The following is a 22,756-nucleotide window of genomic DNA, read 5'->3' on the forward strand; positions in this document are numbered from 1 at the left end:
AGCAAGGCGGAGAGGCGCCCCTCTGAACATCCACAGCGTGCCCTCGAGCCCCACATTTAAGGCGGCATCGAAGCTGTGCTGGGGGAGGGACAGGGTGTTGGCAACAAGAGCCAGAGCTGAAAACCACCCCCAACCTGGTGCCCTCCGGATGAGCTGGACTGCTGCTCCCAGCACTGGGGATGCTGGGAACTGTAGTCCAACATTTCTGGAGGGCACCAGGTTGGGGACTCTGGTGTGACCCCGCATCTGCTCCCTGCCCCAGCCCCCCTTCCTGAAACAACTGATGGGGGGCAGGGGGAGGGAAGAAGCGCTCGTTTTCTCTCCCCAATGTAACTTGAGTCTTTTCGGGGGTTGGGGGAGAGAGAAAGAGGATAGCAATTCATTAATCAATTTTAAGGGAGGTGTTGGCACTCCACTCTCCTCTTAGCCCGTGTCTATTGCCACAAGACCCAGAGGCCACAGAAACGCAAGCAACTTATATCCCTTTATCCTATTCAAGCTGCTAGTCCTCGTGGCAGTTGTTCACTTGCTAGTCATAAAATGAAGACAGACAAAAGATGCTGTGTTGAGAGGGAGAGTGTAAATATCCTTACATATTGTATAAAGGCAAGATGAATTTCCCTTTTGGTCAACAGAAACGGCTTAGAGCAGTCCCCTCGTCCCTTTTCTTGTAGGTAACTCAGTAGAGGGAGAGGACGTTCTCTTCAATTTACTTCCACGCGTGCGCACGCACACACACTCACCCGCCACTTACAAAGCACCTGTTAGGATCAGGAAATTTGCTCATGGGAGTGTAAAAAGGGACTGGTTTGGACCTGCTACAGAGAGGCAAAGAACTGGGATTGAGATTTCGGTTAAAAAGTGAAAGGGAAGTGGGGGGGGGGGTCTCTACAGACAGCATTCCCAACAGACAAGGGCTGTGGTCCACTGGATTTAAAATGGCGTCTGGAGAGCGACCTGTGTCTTTGGTAGGTAAGGAGGGGACTCCCCCGCAGCTTGAGTCTGCAAACAGCCATCTCCCCACGCTGCCAGCTGCAGGCAAAGAGTCCACCGGCTCTTTCAGAAAAGGCTTTTGGGGAAGGCAGTTCATGGAGGGCCCCTTTCTAGTCCAATGTTTGCAGTGCAGGAAGGGACACAGGTAGTGGCATCTGATGCTCCGAGAGATGAGGACAGTTCATGTGGATGCTCTGAATCGCCCCGTCTCAGCGGCACGGAGAGTGGTTCTAGCAGGCCCAACACGAGTTCCAGCCAGCCTTGGGCAGCCAAGCTGGTAGGGTTCTCAGGGCTGCACGAGGTCTGGTTGTTGCCATTCCTTTCGAGAGGAATGCAGCCGCTGCCCAGCTACTTCTCCAGGAGTGAGCGCTGTAGAGCTCGCTGCAGCTCTGCCTCCTCCTCCTCCTCCTGCCGCCGCTCCAGCTCCTGCTGCTCGCGGACGGAGAGCTCCATGGCCAGCTGCAAGTCCCGGTCAAAGCTGGCGGGATCCCACGGAGGGGTGGTGCTCTCCAGTAAACTCTCCTGCAAGGCCCTGGGCAAGGGAGGAAGAGGGAGGGAGGAGCCCCTTCCGCGAGCTGCCAAACGTAAGGCCTGTTTTTCCCAGGGCCAGGCAGGAGGAGACCCGGGCCCCCACACCCTGCATGCACGGAGAGTGGCGTTCCCAAGCTGCGCTCCTGAGAACCTGCGTGGCCCTCTACGCCTCATGGCCACAGCAACTGAAGTGCTGGAGCTGGCCCAGGGGAGAGGCTGTTGCGCCTCCTTCACCCCTCCCAGGTCAGTGTTTGCAGGTATCCAAGCATCATCAGGGGGGTGGGGTAGGGGGGGGCAGGGGAGAGGCAGCTGAACGCCCCGTCTCACCCACTGCCACTTATTTGTGGGCATTGGTGGGTCCTGGCCTTCCCTGGTGTCCCACATGCGGGTTAAAAAAGGGGCCCAATGACCAGCTCACCTTCCCCAGCCCAGAACCGAGCCGTCGTCCACAGAAGATGCCACTGCAGCAGCCAAGAGCCCCATGGCAAAGAAAGGCCGCTGCGAGGCCTGCAGAAGACCCGAAGGCAGCCTTCCCCACCTGGTGCCCTCCAACATCCATCATCCTCAGCCAGCAAGGCCACGGGAAGGCTGCCCTGCAGGATCCAACCTTCTCACGAGGTGGTGGGGTTGGAAAGTGCTCCAGACCGTGGGGCTACTGAGACCCGTCTTGCCTACAACTGGCGGTGGCTCCCCACAGCCTCGGGCTGGGGCAGCCTTGCGACTAGAGGACCCTCATGCCGGAGATGCCTGGGGTGCCACTTGGGGCCTCCCGGCTGCCAACTCTGGGGGCTCTGGGGCTGAGCTGGGGCCCTGCCAGGCAAGCCAGCGAGGGACTGCGAAGGACTGACCACCACCATCAAAGCCAAGCCAGGAGTGGGGAGCCGGGGGCTGAGCTCCACTGTGGAAAAGCTCTCGGGGGCTGCAGTCCAGTGGTGGGCGGGCCAAAAATGCCAGTATATTGGAGCTCAAAGCTCTTACAGCCAGTCACGAAGCCCTGGGAGAGGCACTGCAACCTTTTTTGGGGGGGGAATGGCACAAAAGCCAGGAGACCACCAAACGACTGGTGGTCGGGGGAAAAGGGGGTGGCCATCTGGGGCACCCCGAAAGGGCGGATGTTGCTCCCGGGCCTGAGGTTCTGCCTCCCTGCCCTAAACTCTGCAGGTCTTGGAGACCCTGCGGCCCTCAGCTTCCTTGCCCTGTTCAGCTCATTCTTTTTAACGGGAGGCAACGTTACCTTTGATACTGAAGGCTGAGGTCCTGCGAGTAAACAGCCCCGTTCGAGTTGGGCCCCAAGGCCTCCTGGGAAAGACACCAGAATGGGCACAGGGCTTACAAGGTGAGACGCACATCCCACTTATCGCCATTCGCACATGCAGAGGTGGCCGGCGCAGGGCTTTTCGTTAGCATCAATGTTGTTCTTGACCTGGTCCACACAACGTAACAGCTCACCGGGGCGTCACTTGCCCACCAGGCTGTTGCATCGGCCGGGCCCCACTTTTGCACGGCAGCTTGCTGCGGCTTGGCGTGTTATGCAAAGCCAGGCAGCAGGGATTGCTTCAGGATTAGACGACCCTCAAATAACCCTGAAACAAGTAACTGGCTATTTGAGGTCCATCTAATCCCCAAATAGCCCCTCCCGTGTGGGGTTGCACGACATGCCAAGTCACAGTAAGCTGGCTGCCGTGCAAAAACGGTGTCTGCAGGCACCCGGCATCATGTGACAGTCGCCACGGGTAAATTAAGCCACGGTGGGCTGTCGTGTCGTGCGAACCAGGTCATTCTATAGATCTCACTTTGCTGTCAGACACCTCCAAACCAGCTTCCAGCTAAAAACTAAGCACACTCCAGTCCACACAGAATAGGACCCCATCATCGCAAGACAGCAAACGAACGTGTCAATTGAAAAACAAAAAAACAGGCTTCTCCGACCTAAACGCTTCTTGAAATAACAACAGCAAGAAACGCCAAGGGTTGTCTAAAAGGAAAGTGGGAGCCTGGTGGATCTCACCATGGGGGAGTGGAGTTTTCCCTGCACTCAGCAAGGCTCCAGGAACCTCCCCAAGGATTTTTCAGGCAAAGAAGCTGGCCCAGGGGACTGAGGCGAGGGACATGCCCCCCGCCCACGGCCCACCTCATCTCTCAGACCTCAGCTGTGCCAGAGACTCACTCTGTTCTGACCAGACTCCATCAGGCTCTGCTGAATGGCAAACTGCATGATCTCATTGTCTTCGTCTTGCACACGCACGTTCCTGCCATCGTCCTGGACGCGGTAGGATTTGGGGATCTCGAAGACAGACTGGTCGACGATGAAGGCAGAGGCTGGAGCAGCCGAGAGTATTAATTGGAGACAAGGTACCTGACTGTTAGCACACCAGAAGGCTTGTTCAGTTAAAGAGCATAATTTTATCAAGGATTCCTGGGTTCAGATCCAGAATGAGCCCTGTCCAGGGCTGGGGGAGGAGAAAGCCAGCTGGTACTTGTTATAATATGACAGCCATCTCCAACCTGGCACCCTCCAGATGTATCAGAGTACAACTCCCAGCATCCCCAGCCAGCATGATGGTGGAGGTTGTAGTCCTATACATCTGGAGGGCACCAGGTTGGAGATGGCTGCAATGTTGCATTTATACTGCTATTGTGAACTCCCGTGGGATCCTTAGGGCATTCCTCTTCCGCTGGCGGGCCGACCCACTCCTGAGTCACACAGCCTAAGGTGGGTTGCAGGAGCAGCACTGCTACCATACAAATGGCGCAGCATTATGGAGCGGGTCCCTCAGTGCTTGCCTGGGCTAAAGCCAGTTCCCGAGTCTGAAATGCTGGTGCCCCTTTTGGAGAGCAGGAACACAGGATGTAAGCATTCGGGACCGAGATCAGGGTCACAGCCAGGAGCTGGACAAGGATGCCTCTTGCTCTGCAAAACACCGCTGCTTGTTCTTCCTTGCTGCTCCCTATCTGTGGGGCTCCCGCCTTGAACCTCTAATGTCAGGGGTGGGGAGCCTGGGGCCATCCTGATGTTGTTGGACTACGACTCCCATCACCCCAGCCATTGGCCATACTGGTGGGGCTGATGGGAGCTGGAGGGCCATAGGTGGTGCCACCTCGCTCTCCCCGCCCACCTTCCTCTCCTTCCTCAAACCCACCGTTCCTGCAAGGCTGTTGCTTGGGCCCCCGAATCCTGGTTCCGGCTGTAACCAGAGAGCAACAATGCCTATGTGCATTTGCTCCACTCCTCCTCCCTACCATTGCCTTTCCCCTTTCCACCTCTCTTTTTTTTCTCCAATGCCTATTGTAGGCTGGGCGTTCCACAGGGCAGGGAGCTGTTGTTTCACTTTGTTTTGGCTCTTGAAATTCTGAGAAGCACTTCGCACGCTGGGAAGGCCATAGAAATAGGAATAATCTATTGCTCTATCGGCTAACGACTTGGCAAAATTAACGGTAATGGAAAGATGGGCACTTTGCTTCTCAAGAGATGAAAAGTCTCCGTTAATGCCAAGTCACAATGAACACACATGATTGGTCAGCAGACCCAAGTCTTTGTGAGAGGGGCCTCTTGGAGGAACAGCCCCAGGAGACGGGGGGCTCATGTACCTTTGCTGAACCAAGAGGAATGCCTGCGCTTCTTTGCAATGTGTGCTGAACAAAGCAAAGCCCTGGCTCTAACCGAGCAAAAGCTGCTACCATGGTATAAATGGCATCCATCAGGAAGAGACTTTCACAGTCATCAGTTTCCCCATTTTGAGGATGTCAGCTGTCACAAGCCTGCATGCTGCATCTCATTGGCCTGATGAACATTCCTCGCCTGGAGCCCTGGTCTCCAGAAATAGCTTCAAGCCTTTGCAAAAGCAAAGCTGCCTGGAAGCTGCAGTTAAACCCAACAGAGAGCTCTACGCTCATCAGGGAGAAACACAGAAACTAGGGCAGGCTGGTTGATCCTGGGGCAGGCTGGTTGATCCTGGGACATTTTCCCACCTCTGCCATGGTTGGTTGGTGGGTGGGTGGGTGGGAGGACAACGCTATCCAGTGTCACAAAAACGCAGAATCGCAGGTCGGGAACCGCACCGAAAGGCCATCTAGTTTATCCAGCGGAATATCCCACGAGAAGCACAGAGAGAGATCCCCCCCCCCAGAAGGGAAATGCCCTCCCTGACTACTGGAGCCATGAGGCTCCACAGGCGAGCAGAGGGGCTGCTTCTGGGGGTGGGCCGCCAGCCAGCCCAACTCCAGCTGCAACCCCTCTTGCCTCCTGCTCTGGAGTGAAGACTTGTGCCATTATCACCAGCTCAACTCCCTCCCCCAGTACTCCTCACGATACTGCACCGTGGCGCGGACTTTAATTCTATGCTACTTTGGGAGCCAATCGTGGCTGAAAGCGGGGGCTGATATACAGAGGTAAATAGGCTGCCTGGCAAGGTTCAGCCTACACAACCCAGACCTCGGCACGCGTACCGCAAGCAGAGAGCGCAGGCCTGAAGAGGCTGCCCGAGCAGAGGGGGCCACGCGTGCCGCCCCACCCCGTCCCAGAGACTGCCAGAGGTAGCCCGATGTGAAAACTGCATCAGACCCGCAGGCTCCTCCCGAAACCCTAGGAGAGCGGGCAGCTTCCTCACCCGACGGCTGCTGCGCCCCTTCAGGAGCTGGGGGAGACACCTCTTCCACAGTGCTGCAGCTGTTCACGTTTCCAAAGGTGATCCGAGCATTCAGGATGTGGAACAAGGGGATTTCTGCGTGGGCCAGAGGGTGGGGATGAGAAGGGACAGGAAAGCCTGAGCCAGCCGTGGGCGATCCTCACCAGCACAGTGGTGGTGCAGAGCCTCAGGCTCGAGGGGCAGATCCACCCCTGTGGGTTCCCCAGAAGGCCCACCCCACCCCTTTCCCCCAACTGATGATCATTTGGTGGTGTCCCGGCTCTTGAGCAGTCTTTTCCCGTTCTGAAAGGCTGAAATGCCTCTGCTGAGGCTCAGTTCTGGCAGGAAGAGCTTGAAGCTGAAGTATGGTGGTACTTTTGCCCCCCGCCTTTGGCCCCGCCCATCACTTGAGTGCGGCCCCCAAGTGCTTCTCAGAGATGGAATTCAGCCCCTGTGCTGAAGAAGGTTCCGCACCTCTGGTTTAGAAAGTGCCCAAGATTACGACGCACCGAGCAAGGGCAGCTTGATCCTGTTTTCGTAGGGCAGGGTACAGATGGGGTGGGGAGAGGACACCCTAGAGAGCACGAAAAGGGTCATACCGATTTTAACTGGAAATCCAGGAGGGAAGTCCAAGGTGATGAAGTCTTTGAGTCGAGCAAAATGGGCACTAGTCCTGGCCATCAGGTCAACAATGGGGGTGACCTGTTCCACGAGGGAGAGGGGAAACTCTTCGGACATCCACAAGTTTGCTTTAAACCTGTAAGAGCAAGGGTGTGTGTGAAGAGGGAGGGGCCCTGGCTCAGTGGTAAACACCGTAAAATATTTTTTTCACGTTTAAAAAACAAAATTAGAATCATTTAAAAAGAAGAGATAAACATCCAAGTAGCCAAAACATGGGAAAAGCTTACTTCAAAACACAGCATCAAGCTTACTACCAAAAACAAAACATGTGGCAAATACATTTTCTAAAAGGCTTTCTAAAAGGCCTGGGAGAAGCAGCATCACAATAACGTGGTAAACCTGTATCAGGACTAAACCAGTTACGATTGCAGGCTGGGGAAATAGCATTGTCGAATGCTTCCAGACACAAAAAGAAAAATAAGTCCCTATACTTAGTAAGTTGGATGTCAAGCTTTCTCCTATGCACAAGGCATTGTTAATACGGAAGAGCACTGAATCACATGAGCCCCTGTATGCAGTCTGAAGGGGTATAAGTTTTCCAGCTCATTTGTTCTCTTCGAAAGCTACATTTAATCCGATGAGTGGGAAAAGGTGGATCTTTCCAACACTAATAGTCTCTAGTCCACACTCAGAGATGGCCGGGCCAGAATCAGTGGGAAATACGTAAAACAAGGGGTGCCAAGACTTGAGCTGACCAAGAAGCCCTCCCATGTAATCCCAGATGTTTGGAGACTGGTTGTGGTCACTTCTGCCAATGCCAAGAGGCACTCTCTTGATGAACAGGTGCTAGGGCTCAGCCCTGGTTCACAGTTAGCACTGCAGGAATGCTCCAGCAGCTCCCCTTCATCCAGCAGAGCTGCCCATTTTAGAGGGAAAGAGCGTGGGGGATTTGCAAGGGGTGGGAAAAGGTGGAGCAAGAGACAAGAGACAAGGGGGGAAGCACCCCAAAAGAAAGGTCACGGGACACTCAACAGGGCAGTAACTTACTTCTGAGTCCGAATGGTAACTTCTTTGGGTCTGCCAATGTCTCTGTCTTTCAAGTCAAACTGGGGGTTGAGATATTCCTCTGGTGTGATGGCTGTTGGGTTGTTGGTAGTGGCATATTCTGTTGTGAGATCCTGTGGGAAAGAGAAGAACATGGGGTGGGTAATTCCAACAATGCTTAGCGCTGGAAGGACGCACCGACGTTAAGGACTAGACAAGGGTCTGTTTTCTTTCATTAACAAGCCTATATACTTCATGGCATAACAACAGGATCGTACAGCCAACCCATGTCCGTTACCTCTTGGTGCTCTTACCAAAACATACGAATGCCGTTCTGTTTTAGATGCATCAGAATTGAGTTCTGGCCCCTTGTAGTTGAAAAGACTCTGTAGACTACTAGTCGGAGAGAACGCGTTGTGTTATTTTCCCCACACCCTCAGGAATTCCAAACTTCATTTAACCAAGACTTTACATCTGGGAGTCTTAGATCCTCCCAAACGTGAGACACTTCTCTGCGCCAAGTTCTGATCTCTTTAACCTATTTAGATAACATTTCTCTACCCCAGCCTTCCCCAACCTGATGCCCTGCAACTCCCATCATTCCCTGCCAGCATGATGATGGGAGTTGTAGTCCAACACCACATCTGGAGGGCACCAAGTTGGGGAAGTGTCTGTTTGACCAGTAGGTCAAAGAGTGGGGTACTAGGCCCTCTTTTGTGATTCTCAGCAGATCCATTTCGAAATACATTTTACTTACCTGCTGTGCACCGTATTCGTGCTCAATGGTTCCCAAAAAGGACTCAAAGGGGTTTCTGTCAGCTAGAAGGGAAGGAAACACATTAGCAGAGTTACGTCAGTCAGCCACCCCCACCCCTCCATGCCAAAACCTTCCCACTGAAAAACACTCAAAAGGGCAGCCTTGTTCAAGGGACTCACAGCACAAAGGGAAGAGAAATAATCTTTCATTGGATGGTTTTCTGTCTCTACCCATGAGGAGGGAAGGAGTGGGTGAATTTCGCATCCTTCTCAATATGCAAGGATCACCCACAAGTGACTCTCACCCACTCCAGCTGCCTTAAGGTTTCACACAGAACAGTACACTGATTTGTGATGGTAGAGGCCAGCACCTGGCAACTTTGCAGTAAAAGGAGAGCTCCGAAAATGGGAGGGACCCTATATCGCCCTTAAAACCATTTGGGGGAAAAACCATTTGGGTGGATTGGAAGGGGGGACCCCCAAGGGTAAATCCCACACTTGAAAACTTAAGGATAACCTTACTGAGGGGCTGATCTGGTCCCCTTCCCCTCGACCTTTCAGCTTTCAAAGGCTGTCAGAGTAACTACCTGCAGCCCCATCTTGTCAATTACCTTGTATTTTCCTAGTACACTTTGCTCCCTTTGACAGCTTAAACACACAAGGCAACAGATAAGTCTATGTATAGTTTGAGAGCTGCAATTGCGCACCTCCGCAATTGTGAAAAACTGACCCCCCAAAATTACAAGACATTTCCGCACATTCCTGGGGCTGAAGAAAAATTCTATTTTTTTTCCAGGCCCATTTTGCTCAAATGTCAGGGCACAATTTCTTTATTATTAAAGCTCCAAATGCAACTGGGGTCGCAGTTGTAAAGGGGAGGGGGACTTGGCAGCAAACAAGACAGGTTCTGCTGCCAAGTCCCCCGGAGTACGTGCCGGAGACAGCTGGAGGACTGAGGGGGAAGGAGGGAAAGAGCAACTCACGGTAAGCCCGACTGTCCGTTGGGCTCACCATGGGATGTTCCAGCAACAACTCACACTGTGCAGCTTATATGGGTTGTTGTGCTGTGCAAACCCAGCCAATCATTTTTATACATGACTACGGGGAGTGGGGGAAGAATGGAGAAGTCATCTTGTGTAGCAGAAATGGCTGTGTGAATAGGCTCTTTAAGGATCTAGGGGAAAAGCAGTGGGGAAGCAGTAGCAAAAAAGAAAAATGAACTAAGATGGTATCGGGAATTAATATTCCTCAGCCAGCCAGCAAGCTGTTGCCTCCACTGCTTGGACCACCCTGGCACCCACAGCACTCTCCTTCGGGCTTGCTCAGAAGCGGCATGGAACGCCAGGCGGCCCTGTCCAGAGCATAGTCCAAGCACAGCACTTGTCCTGACGCATTCCGTGCCCCCGAACGATGGAGCAATGGCAACGCATGTGCGAAACTATTTCACGAGCGCTCTGGACTTAATTCTGCCTGGGGCTTCCACCGAGGAACTGAGTGTTGATGCTGGGGCTCAGGCCCAGGGGAGATGGAGCGAGAACCCAGCCTGCCTGCGCTGGTCTTGCCTGCTAGAGGAGGGTCCAGGGCAGACGCAAGGCTGCCACCCCGCCGCCAGCAGTGCCACATCACCTTTGTATCTCCTCTTCTCTTCTTCAGTCAAGTGTTCTGTTCTGATCTTGGTCACAACATTCACATTGTTGGCCGTGTACACCTTGAGGAAAGAGGCGAGGAGGAGCACCCGTGTTAAGACCTGCCACATCATGGCAAACAGACATCTGGCTCGCCCCGGAAGCCTCTGAAGAAGTGGCCCGGTGGCACTTGGCAAGGGGCGACCCAGGCTTCCCCAAGCTGGCACCCACCAGAAGTGTTTGGCTACCACAACCCCCTTCACCCCCAGCCAGTATGGCTAAAGGCCACGTCTTTCTCCCTCCCAGCTCCCAAGAGACGGACAGCTCCGAGCAAGCTACAGCCGTCTGCTGGCCAGCTAAAGCCGTTCGTGGTATTCTGCCTCTATATGCAGCACACGTAACAAGGCTTCCGGGTGACAATGCAAACGCACCAGCATCACGCACTGGAGGCCTTCTATGCACCTGCCATTGCGCCAGGACTAAAAGAAGGACGTGGCACAAGAGCCGTGCCACACAGGGCCAGACCACAGGTTCACTTAGCCCAGCACACTGTCCTCTGAAAGCAGCCAGCCAGACACCGTGGAAACTCATCACCGGGTACTTGTCCTCAGCATCAGACCCTCAGAGGTGCCCCGTCCCTGAACACGGAGGCTGCATGGGTGGTGGCCGCAGCTGGCAGCTGCCAACAGATATTCCTCTGTGTGGTAACGAAGCCCCTTTTCAAGCCGTTGAAACTAGCGGCAGAGAGTTCCGGAGAAACATTACACCCCCCTTCTGTTCACCATAAACATTCTGGCTATCCACGTTCTCAGTGGATGGCTATATGTTCTTGGGTTTTGAGAGAGAGTTTCTCATTTTTGCCCTATTGGCTTTCCCCAGACTGGTTGTGCGTTTATCAACCTCAGTCATGCTCCTCTCCCCAGTCAGGACCTGAGACTCTCTGGCTGCTTCCATTGTTGAGCAATTTGGAAGTCCTCATGACTGCAGAGAAAGGCTGGAGCAAGGGGTGGGCAGCGCCTGGTGGCATCTCAAACGCCAGGCGTGGAGCTGCAGGAGCTGCCTTCCAGCTGGCAGTGCGAGGGGGTTTCCTTAGCGGAGCAGAGGGGGCTTCTTACCTTGGCTTCATAATCGCTCACCACTTCGCTCCTCTCAGTTTTCCAGACCCAGAAGCCAGATGTATTTCTGCAAGAGAAGGGAGGTGATCCAAGCCCTTCCGCACCTCTGCCGTTACAAACGGGCCTTCCCCAACCCCAGGCCTGAAGGCCACGCCAGACGCTTCCTGGGACTGTGGGGGGGCGGCATCATTCTGGCCTAACCTCAGAATCCCTCCTGGTCTCATCCCCATCCTCGGGGGCCACAGATCCAGAAACTAGTGCTCTGACCAGAGCAGCCTTCCCCAGCCTGGCATCCTCCAGATGTGGTGGACTTCAACTCCCAGCATCCCCCAGCCAGCCAGCAGCCAGCTGGGGATGGCTGCTTTAAGAGAAGCTGCTGGAGACAGGACCACTGGCTGAATGCGCACATGAAATTGAGCCCTGTGCTCATGTCATCTCCCTGGGCGCAGAAGGCCTGCAGAAGAGTTTGCTCTGCTCGGAGGCTCGGCCTCGCCAGTGTACCTCTCAAAGGCAATGCTCCTGGTATCCAGGGACGTGCTGATGACCGGGGAGGTGAGGCGCCGCTCCACCTCCTTGGTCTTCGGGGTCATGGAGTCCAAGGTCAGCCGCTGGATTTGCTGAGTGATTTCAAAGCGCTCCGTGGCGACCACCTTCTCGTCGTGGTTCACCTCAATCAGCTCAGCCCAGTTCCCAGTATCTGGAGGGACAAAAGGGAAGCTCTGTTAGCAGGGACGGGCAGGCTTGCTTTGGTTGCAGGGCCGGACACTCGGGGAGCGGGAGCAGCCATTCAAAAGGGGGGCTCGGTCCCAAGCCAGGCCGCAAACCGTGTGTGCGTGCCTGCGCGTGCGCGCGCAATGGCTTTAGCTTGTGAAGCGTGCTTCAGGGACTCTACTGCTGGTCGGCATTCTTTACGCTGACTGCTGGATGCGAACCGCACGCTGTGCTTGTACTGGTGCTTCCAGAAGGCTGAAGACCACCGCCGCCATGGCACTGTGCCTGGCCTCGGCGCCTCTGGGGCCAGGAGGGCTACAGACGTATTAACTGCCCGGCCCGGCAGCTTGAGCCGTCTGAAGCAGGGTAAGGAGGAGCCTGCCCGCGCCGCAGCAGGTGTGCAACAATGGCCAGCAAGCCGGGCAGCTGGCCCCGAAGGAAAAGGAACAATAAAGCTGGGCGGCATCGAAGGGAGCCAGCTCGGGCTGGTGGGGGAGCCCACGAGGGCTTCGCTGGGCAGAAGGGAAAGGAGGCGCCTCTTCTTCGGCTTCGCAAGGCGACACAGGAGCTCTCAGTGGGGCCCCTTCGTGGCACTGGCAAGGGTACGCTGCCAGCCCAGGGTTCCTGCACACGAGCCCCAAGCGTGCCAGTCCAGAGGGTCATGCCCTACACTTGGCCTCTGGGTCTCAGGTGCCGAGACCGGCCCTTTGCCAGAGCCTTAACGGGGAGGACATGAACCCAGCACACCTCTCTCCCCAACACTGCTGGGGGCAGGGGGGAGCGCTCTTCTGGCGTATCCTGCCATCTGTCTCAAAAAGGCGGCCTGTGTGAATGGCCTCTGGCAGCCTAGAAAACCTAGTTCTGCAAACCCTGCATCGCTAGGACTCCTCGCAAACCTGCTCACCCTCCCACCCCAGCCCCCACGTTCAGGCTCGGCCGACCTGCCCCCCTGAAGATCAGGCTGCGCTTCCCTCGCTCCCAGCTCATGTTCTCAAATCCCAGCAATGTGATGTCAACTCGCAGCTTCGCTCCACTCTTCCAGATGCGGCAGATGTCGCTGGGGCAAACTCTGGAAACCAGCGGAACTGCCAGGGAAAAGAAAGAGCAAGAGGTCAAGGGTGAAGGAGGCCCTTTTGCAACTAGAACAAAAAGACCTGTCTACACAAAGTAACACAAGGAAAGCCCGGGGATCCCTGCTGGATCAGACCCACAGTCCGTAGAGTCCAGGGGCCGGCAAATAGGGCGTGAAGGTGACGGCCGACCCCTTGTTCCCAACAGGCTGTCAGGAGAAGCAAAGTGCCTCTGAAGCAGAGGGCCCATGCAGTGCTTATGACACCCCACGCTCCCTCGTGGATTGGTCCCAGCCCCTTTTAAACTGATGTAAACCCATGCCGGCATCGCCACATCTTGCAGCAGCAAATCCCAGGCGTAAATGCTGCAGTGTACAAAGAAGCCCTGAAATCTACCACTCAGCAACTACATCGGATGACCCTCGGCTCTAGTAACAGGAGAGAGGATTAGCCAGCTGAAGCGGAATGGCAGATGGTGATGATATTATTATTAACAACAACAACAATTTCATTTCTATACAGCCCAATAGCCAGAGCTCTTAGGGCAGTTCACAAAAATTACAAATGGCAGTAGAAACGGCGTCAGTAATGGGCTCCTTGAGTATTTCAAACAATGGGGGCCTCATCCCACAGTGTGCGTCCCCCCGCCACCCTCTCCAGAGCACAAGGCCAAACAGCCTCAGTAGGATGTGTTAAGGGGGACTGGTGCGTTTAGTTTGGTCTTGTTTAAAGTTCTTAATAAGGAGAAATGTGTTCTTAGTGGGCTCCCTTCTATTTCTTGAGTTTCTTTTCCTCCCCATTGTATGGAATCAAATATGTGGTTTTGGACCATTTGAAATATGTAAGGCCTGTGGACTCTGATGTGAGAAGGTGAAAACATCTCTCCCGTGGCTCTCCCCAAACCAGGTGCTCTGATCTCTTTGAACACCCTCCCCCAACCTGGTGCCCTGCCATAATGGGAGCTATAGCTCGACACATCTGGAGGGCACCGAGTTCGGGGAGGCTGTCCTGGATCATTTGGGCTGCGTATCCAGCGTTGGGGCGGAGGTGTGGGAAGAAAGCATCGCATTATGAACTGAGAATAAATCAAGTAAATATAAATTATGTGAAGTGAGAAAGCATTCTGCTCCTTTGAAGGTTCATGTTTTCCTGGATATAAGACTTTTTGTTTGACATGGAGAAGGGGAAGGCATGGTAGACAGTGTTTGAGGACTGTCCTGTAGAACGGTGCTAGCTGGGCACATAAATGCAGTACAGCGTAATTTAAACAAGTACCAGCCAGCCCGAGTACGAGCAAGCTGAACACAAGAGGATATACTCCAGCCTTCCCCAACCCAGCGCCCTCCAGTTGTCTTAGACTCCCAGCATCCCCCAGCCAGCATGGGAATGGGGAAGACTGGTGTACACATCCCCACCCACCCCCAAGAGGGAAAAAAGCTCAATTCAAACTTACCCCAACTGGTGAATTCCCACTTCATTTCCACATAAAAATCTGGAGTCTAATGGGAAAACAATGAAAGAGAAGTACAGCTGATTCAGCCTGGGGCACAGCTTAAAAAACTCAACATGTCACGTTAAAGGAAAATGAAATGAATACTTGATGTCTGTGGAACCTATTGCCTCAGGATGGCAAAACACTGCTAGACCATCAGCGCAATCCTATACTCAGAGAAGTAATCCTCACTGAGTTCAGTGAGACGTGCTCTCAGGCACATCTGTATGAGACTGCAGCCTGAATAGTTTTAAAAAGAGAACTGGGTCAACACAGAAAAGAAAGGGGAGTCGGGGCGAGTAACCATGGCAGCTAACGGGCTACCACAGCCTGCCCCAACTGGGCACCCCCCAGCTGTGTTGGACTGCAATTCATCCTGGCTGGGGGATTATGGGAATTGCAGTCCAACATAGCTGGAGGGAGCGGGCTGAGCGACCACATGCTGAGACCAACAGATCTCATAAAAAAAACTTGCTAGCATGCTGGATTGTAAATTTCTCCAATTGATTTACTGCTTCCGGGATCTGTTTCAATAGCATTACTATGAAAGAATAAAAGTCATAAAGCAGTAACACACCAATAAAAACCATCATCATGTAAAAACACCAGTAAAAGAAGGCAAAGATTGAAGCTGATGATTCTCGGAATCCAAAACCAGAAGCCAACCAGAATGAAACAACGGCTCTTTGAACAAAGAGCTGCCTCTACCTGCCTAGCAAAGATGTGGACCAAGGGGCCAGAGTCAAGCCCAGTAAGGCAGGAGGCTTCAGTCCAGTGTCTTCCAAGCTTACACGCTGGAATTTGAATGGGACTTTGTCATTTCTAGGAGCACATAACTCATCCAGTCTGGATCCTTCTTGCCTGCCCCAACGAGCCATAGGTCTCCAGGGTTTCACGGGGAGGTTTTTCCCAGCCCTGCACCTGAGTTCCTTTTTTGGCTGGAGATTGAACCTCAGACTGCCAGTGTGCAAAGCAAAGCGTGTGCTCTGCCACTGAGCCAAGTAAGGCCTAAGCGCTGTAACCCACCCAAAGCTTTGAAATGAGGGAGGCTGCGGGATTAAAACAAGCAGGTGACATCATCAACAAAATAGGAGTATCGCCACCATGCCTTGCCAGTGAATCCTTGAGTCATGCCTGGCCATTGCTGCGACAAAACCCTCAGCTCGATGGACACCTTCCATAAGCAATTCCACTGATCTCAGGGAGCGGAAGGAAAAGAGGAAAACAAAGGAATGACTCATGCAGTAGTTCCCAACCACGAGTCCCCAGATATTGTTGGACAACAACTCCCATCATTCCTGCCCACTGCCCATGCTAGATTGGGATGACGGGAGTTGTAGTCCAGCCACATCTGAGGACCCAAGGCCAGGAACCACTGGGGTGCATCATTCACGCCCCTCACTTTACCTCATTGATTTTTTGGAGCAATTCTGGGACCCCGCCGAGGGTGGTGGACGTCTGATGGTAATCCCGGTGTTGCAGGATCATGTGGACCATTTCAGGATCCCCAGTGCTTACAGCCTCATGCAAGACTGGAGGAAAGAGAACCGAGGTAAGCAAGGGGAGAGATACAGGCCAGAGTTCATGTTTGGTTTGTTTATATGGGTACGTGAAATTTAGCTCCCGATTTCCACAACCGTCGTAACTCCGTAGACGGCTGTCCCTGTACCTCAGAAGCTCCCATGCCCGTCCATTTCCTTCTGCCAACAAGGACAACGTCTAGGCCTGGTGTGAGGCCCCCCGCCTCCGGTCTCCCTCTTGCTGTGCGGTAGAGCCAAGGGGAAGCCCCTTACCTGTCCATCCCTGTGCGTTCTCTTTCGTAACATCTGCCTTGTGCCGCAGGAGGACCCTGGCAGACTCGATGTATCCCAAAGAAACGGCAAGGTGCAGCGAAGTCCGCCCACGGGGATCCCTTTGGTCCACATCCTGCTAAAAAGCCAACAGGCAGAGCTCTCCTAAGACAGCTGTTTGAGCCGACACCAAGCTCCAGGATGCACGGAACTAAACATAAATGGTGATGGTGCTTCATGGAGCCCTGCAGGACATGTCATGGAATCTACGGAGGCAGCTTCGAGGCTGTGCTTGCATTGCTAATCAGGACACACAGGCAGGCAAGCTCAAAATGAGACAGCAATCCCAAGAGGAATCAAGCCAAACCTGATTCTTACCCTATGCAAGGTGTGGGAGCACTTGCCCTCGTGAACGACCACTCGCTGGGGGCAGCCTAGCAGCTCCCCACGGAAAGGACGGGTTTTGCCTCTTCCAGTCTTTCACATGAAATACCTTGGACAGCTAGGACTGGGGGGATTTCACTGGCTCTGGCACCTCCGAAGCTGCCTCACGCAAAGTCAGACCACCGGCCCCTTGAGCCCAGATCTGGCTGTTCACTGGCCACGGCTCCCCCAGATCTCAGCCCGCCATCCTGCTAGAGATCGCTTCAGCCGGAGATGTCGTAGACCAGCCTCCCCTGACACGGCACCTTCCAGACTGGCCATGCTGGCTGGGAACTAGGGGCGTTGCCGGCCAGCACACCTGGAAAGCGCCAGGTTGGGGGAGGCCGCCCTGGACGGAACCCAGGGCTTCTGGCACTTAAAGGAGGTGTGCCCCAGCCCTGAGTAAGAGACCCTCTTGGCACAGGGGGTGAAAGCACATGCAGGAAGAGGCGCCAGCGCCATATTCTGGCTCTTGGTCTGGTCTTCCTCCATTCACATTCGGACCGAAGCACCGCAGGAACAGCGTCCACTAGTTCTTCCATGGTGCTCCCACTTCCGAGCTGCCATTTGCAAGTCGCCGGGGGGGCTTTGGGAGTGAACTGCCAGGCCCACAAAATGAGGGCCTGTTTCCCCGCTACTGCTTTCTCCTAAAGCAGCCTTCTCCAGCCTGGCATTATAGCTCAATACTTCCGGAGGGCACCTGGCTTGGGGGAAGATCTCCTATGGGATTCTCTCCTACTGGTAGCCCAGTAGGGTGAAACCTCCAGGCTCTGTAAAAAAGAGACACCTGGTGAAGGCACGACGCACTCCTGTATTCTTACAGCAACGTCCTAAGGTGCCTTATACTTGCTGTCCCAACCTCGCCCCCTCCAGATGTGTTGGACCACAACTCCCATAATCCCCAGCCACCAGGCCAACCAGGCACGATGGGAGTTGTAGTCCAACACATATGGAGGGCGCCAGGTTGGGGGGGCTGGTCTACTCGGACAGCTGTTCCCCCAAAGTCTCAAGCAGAGCGAGTTCTTTCCTCCTGGCCCTGCTATCCAGGATCCCTTTCAACCTGGGACAACACCAGGGATGGAGCCTTCTGCGAGCCACGGGTGTGTTCTGCCGCTGAGCTACAGCCCCTGCGCAGCTGGTGAACTGTTTTTCCAAAGGAGGAACTGGTGTTCCAGCCTCTGCTTTTCTGTACCAGGAATTGCTGTCGCCCTGCGCGTCTACTAGGGGATGCTATGACAGAATGCCAGAGTACACACACACACACACACACACATACACACAGTGGGTGACAACCTTTACAAAGCAAACTTTGTAAAATGTCTGGTGATGTTATGGAGACAGATGGCCACTGAGACGACATCCGCACTTGGGGCACGCATACGCAGGACAATGAGCGCTCTCGACAGACCACTACAAATGCAACCCACATGAGGCGGGAAAGAGCCACCAGCATGCAAACAGCAACACGCTCCCACCTTACCTAGGTCTTTCACTACTAGCTTTAGAAATCTGAAACTGAAGAGCATCTATCACTAAGGGGAAAGAGTAAAAAGCAACAGTGAGCCACGGAAGACACGTCATTATCACTTTTAATGCGACTGCTACCATTCCCGTGTGCTGGGTGCCTGCACAGAGCCCTGTCTCAAGCCATTTGGGCCAACGGACCCCCCCCCCCACATGAAAGAACAAGAGAAGTTGAAGCCCTGAAGTTAGGGCCATCAGCTGATTGCCACATTTTTCATTAATTGATTTTCTGCTTTTCAGATGATTAATGCACCAATACAGCTTCATCACATCTACATATTATATAAACCTCACCAGGGCTGCAATCCTACACCCCACTGGTAAACCCTCACTAAACCCAGTGGGACCTACCTCCTTGTAAGCATGCACAGGATGGCACCGTTAGAGTCTTTTGAGATATCAAAAGGCCAACAGTAATGTGTTATCGATATATAGAGTATTTAAGCTTAATTGAGTAATTAATCTTCTTTGAACAGGCCTGATCCTATATACACGGGACGTGTTGGTGGTGGCCCCTCTGAATCTGGTGAGAGATACTTCTAACTAAACATGCAAAAGGGCCGGGATGTTAGAAAACTGGCATTTTAATAAACCCAAGCTACTGTGCCTAATATGAAGGAAAAGCCATATTTCATATTTTCTTTACCATTCTAGACTTTAGCTGCACACCCAGACTTCATTGCGGCAAATGGCTCCCTCTGGGAAATCTTACACTGTACATTCCTTGGAGCAGGGAGCTGCAGTTTTCGGTTATGCCGTGTAATCACAATAATAGCAACAACAATAGCAGTAACACATACGCATCTGTTACACACAAGTTAAAAACCAATGTTAGCGTTTCTGCTAGAACTATTATTTCTAGATGGGAAGATGGGCTGGTCCATTTTGGCTTCAGAAGTCAGTGAACGCCAACTCATCTCTAAGCCCTTGCTTAACTATGTTCAAAAATCACTCTCTCTTTCTGGGAGAGGGAAGGAAGTGAGAGGTTGGCCAACTTCTCCAAACAGAAATCACGTCTCATTACTTGCAAGGACCAGCTTATTATGCTTGGGGAGGAAAGAGCCAAGGGCTGTGCAGAGGAGGAAAATTGCCTTGTGGTGGCTGGCAGACAGGCGGGGGGGCCCTTGCTGTCCAAATGAACAGTTCCAGCGAGAGTATAAAGCAACTTAACTTTTGGCAAAGGTAAAGGCCTCCTAGTTTCAGATGCTTCAAGCAAGCAAATATGCCTACATTCACAGCAGCTTGCCCGGCTTCAGAATGTTTCCAAAAATTTCCCCAAAAGCCACTCCTAGAATCCAGCAGCCATCATGGCTTTTGAGAACAGCTGGCACAACAGGGAAAGGAAGCGTTGCAAATTAGATGCAGCATTCAGCATGGACCAGAGAGATCTGGGTTCCAATCCAACCACTGCTAAGCTCACTGGCTGAGCCTGGGCAAATCACTCTCTCTCAGCCTACTCTTGATGATCGCAAAGCTACTTTCTGCTCTGATGCCCAAAATACAGGAGGAAAAAAAGGAAGATGCTTTGTTAAGGTTTTAGTTATCTGAAACAAGAGCCATCTGCCTATCCTGCCCCGCCAAATCCGTTAGAGCAACGGGTTTCCATTTTCTACCTTCAGGAAACCATTCCTGCATCCATTTCTCTGCCGCAGAACCCCCAAATGTCAATCTCAGTGCATTGCAGAGGATTCTGTTCCATGTTGTGGGGCACAAGCTCAGGGCCTGTTCATCTCCATTGGCCTTTGTGATCCAAGACTGTGCCCTAGAGATCATCCGCAGAGGGAAATGGGTTTGGAGATGTCACCTTCTTGCAGGAACACTTACGTGCCAATACCAGTCTCTCACTGAGAATCCCCAGGATCTGGCAGAACACCATTGGAAGCCGCTCCCTTGGAGTCGTAGCTCCAAAATGGGAGGCCAAACCAGTTGCTAGGAAGTGTGTTCCTGACCAGGATTCCACCTTGGGCTCAGTTGGGCCAAGAGATCCAGTACTTTGCCTGCTGTGCCTGTGCTGAGAATCTCTGGTGTTGCTAGCCTTTCTGGCTTTCTCATAATACTTTATTTTAAAGTTACAGGTCTAAATGGCCTCTCTCACCCCATGTCTTTTTCCGTGTCTGCAGAGAGGCTTGGAATAAGTTTCCATTTGGCTTCTCTGTCCTTATTTTGTATTTCACAGGGATTTCTTTTTCAGATTCGAATTCATTTTCCCTTTATTTCAGGGGCCTTCAAAAACATGGCCTGAAAATCAAGCATTTTGTATGTGCATTTTATTAATTATTATTATTATTATTCATTCTTATTCGTCTCTCTTGGATCAGCTCTGCAATATGTAACCAACACTTGTTTATGAGTCTGAAAAAAACTTGTTTCTCTTTCAGTTCCACTTTACAATAACAGTCACGCCTAAAAATGCATAGTTGCTTAAGTGTGTCAGAAAAACTTGCAAACCCGGAAATAACTCGGGCGCCTAGGGCTCCGTTCTTGGATAGCCACCCCGCCCCGCCCCGCTGTAACACTTTTTGCTTCTAACGCACCGGCATCTTCGCGGTGTTAAGAAAACAGCTGTCCACCGGCCAGTCCGCCAGCTTGCAGGCTTTGCCGGGATAAGGGACCCAGGGAGAGCCTGGGAGCCATCAGTCCCTCGCAGGCAGCCCCGGTGGTGGTCCCAGAGCAGCCAGATGTGGGTTCCGTTCTCCCCCGGGGCGCTCTCCGTCACGCCGCCCCACAGGGCTGCGGCGAGGAGGCAGGGGCCACCCCGACGCGTCGCGCCGCGTGCTCAGGGGAAAGGCGGGGCGCAAGCACGACCGACGGACACAGCCCCGAGTCCCGCCCCGCAGCAGCCCCGGCCGCACCCCCCGCTTACCTTGCCCGCCAGGGCTTTTTCCAGCTGCTGGAAGTCGTTCTTCCAGACTAAGCCGTGCAGAGGGAACCGGCCGCCGGCGCCCCCCGAGGAGCTCATGCTGCGCCCCCCCTCCAGCGCTGGGGGGCGCAGCCCTAACCTGGGCCGGGGGCTCTCCAGGCAGGCCAGCCCCGCTCCTTGCAGGTCGCGCCCCCTGCCCTGGGCCCCTCCCGCCTGGGGCGGGAAAGCGCCTCTCACCCGCCTCCCGGGCTCGGCTGCCACCGGCTGGCTCCCCGGAGCAGCCCCGCCCGCGCTCAGCGCCGAACTGCCCCCCAGCGCCGCCCCCCGGAAAAGCCCCTCCCCGAATCTGGAGGGCCCCAACGGGCCCCCCTTCCCGACTCCCCCGACCTTCCACCGCCTCCTCTCCCAGCCCGGCCGCAGCCGCCCGCCTTTGGGCCGGGGAGGAGGGGAGCCAGAGTCCGCTCCCCGCCGCCCCGCGGGACGGCCTACGGGGCGTTCCGGGCCGGCGCTGGCCCGTTATTCGTTGACGCGGCGGCGCGGGGGCAGCGCTCGGGTAACCGCCCCCGCCCCCGCCTGCTCCGCGAAGCCTCGGGCGCCATGTTGGGCGCGGGCAGGGCCCGAGCGACTCCCCCGCCTGGCCGCCATGGTGGCTAAGGGCGCCGGCACCCTCGGTGTGCTACGGGCGGCCATCTTGGAAAAGGACTTCCCGCGATTCTCCTTCTCTCCGCGCCCCCACTCTCAATGGCCGCCATGAAGACTAAGGGCGGAGCCGCTGAGGTACTTTAGGGGGCCGTGTTGGAAGAGGGCAGTGCATTATTTCTCTCCGCCTCTCAAGCGCCTCCATTTTGAGAGAGGGCGGCTCCATGCTGGATGGGGGCAGGCGGCCCTCCTCCCCTCGCAGTCACTTTGAGGCTCCCCACAGAAATCGCACAACTGCAAATAAGGCTTTTGTTTAAAATGGAGTATTTGCTGTTTTGCCTGTTTTCTTTTAAAACATGGAAAGCTCCAGTGACATATATTATATGTTACGTTTTCTTCCCCTTCTCCCTAATTTCATTTCTGAGGTAAATCTATTTTTTAAAAAACAAAAGAATGAAAGAAACCATTTTTAAAAACAGTAACTCGAACTCTTGCCCACTTTTGGTGACCTCTGCGTTATCCTTGTTGTTGTTCAGTCGTTCAGTCGCGTCCGACTCTTCGTGACCCCATGGACCACAGCACGCCAGGCCTTCCTGTCCTGCGCTCTCTCCCGGAGCGTGCTCAAGTCCATATTCATTGCATCGGTGATGCTATCTAGCCATCTCATCCTCTGCCGTCCCCTTCTCCTTTTGCCTTCAGTCTTTCCCAGCATCAGGGTCTTTTCCAGAGAGTTTTCTCTTCGCATTAGGTGGCCAAAATATTGGAGCTTCAGCTTCAGTATCTGTCCTTCCAATGAGCACTCAGGGCTGATTTCCTTGAGGATGGACTGATTTGACCTCCTTGCAGTCCAGGGGACTCGTAAGAGTCTTCTCCAGCACCACAGTTCGAAAGCATCAATTCTTCGGCGCTCAGCCTTCCTTATAGTCCAGCTCTCACA

General features: G+C 53.9%; 2 protein-coding genes across 30 annotated transcripts in view; one reads left to right on the forward strand and one right to left on the reverse strand.

Moving 5' to 3' along the window:
* Window positions 1–560: 560 nt before the first annotated feature.
* On the reverse strand, window positions 561–21,928 carry ANKRD13A (ankyrin repeat domain 13A). 4 transcript variants are annotated; one of them, XM_084820269.1, is made up of 15 exons: window positions 21,184–21,928; window positions 16,377–16,509; window positions 15,991–16,115; window positions 14,545–14,590; window positions 12,963–13,106; window positions 11,812–12,007; window positions 11,311–11,377; window positions 10,197–10,278; window positions 8,572–8,633; window positions 7,818–7,948; window positions 6,749–6,906; window positions 6,132–6,245; window positions 3,692–3,843; window positions 2,759–2,823; window positions 561–1,525 (listed from the first exon to the last, which is right to left on the reverse strand). In XM_084820269.1, exons 1-15 carry the CDS (start codon window positions 21,277–21,279, stop codon window positions 1,342–1,344), a joined length of 1,755 nt encoding a protein of 584 aa, XP_084676395.1. In that variant the 5' UTR covers window positions 21,280–21,928; the 3' UTR covers window positions 561–1,341. The 4 variants fall into 4 exon arrangements, with proteins under 4 accessions (XP_084676395.1, XP_084676394.1, XP_084676397.1 ...); XM_084820268.1 differs by having other exon boundaries at window positions 16,377–16,512; XM_084820271.1 differs by lacking the exon at window positions 21,184–21,928 and adding an exon at window positions 20,855–21,166.
* GIT2 (GIT ArfGAP 2) overlaps window positions 20,777–22,756 on the forward strand; it is a 51,994-nt gene continuing 50,014 nt past the window's right edge. For 7 of the 26 annotated variants that reach the window (XM_084820256.1, XM_084820247.1, XM_084820244.1 and 4 more), the window contains exon 1: window positions 20,779–21,957. The gene's annotated coding sequence lies outside the window, so the exon portion shown is untranslated. Of the gene's footprint in view, window positions 21,958–22,756 lie in introns of all 26 variants that reach the window. The other 19 variants (XM_084820258.1, XM_084820262.1, XM_084820260.1 and 16 more) reach the window with 6 other exon arrangements.

The sequence above is a fragment of the Heloderma suspectum genome, chromosome 13 (genome assembly GCF_057233095.1).
Source record: "Heloderma suspectum isolate Gila_16-S chromosome 13, 16-S_ref, whole genome shotgun sequence".
NCBI lineage: Eukaryota > Metazoa > Chordata > Lepidosauria > Squamata > Helodermatidae > Heloderma > Heloderma suspectum.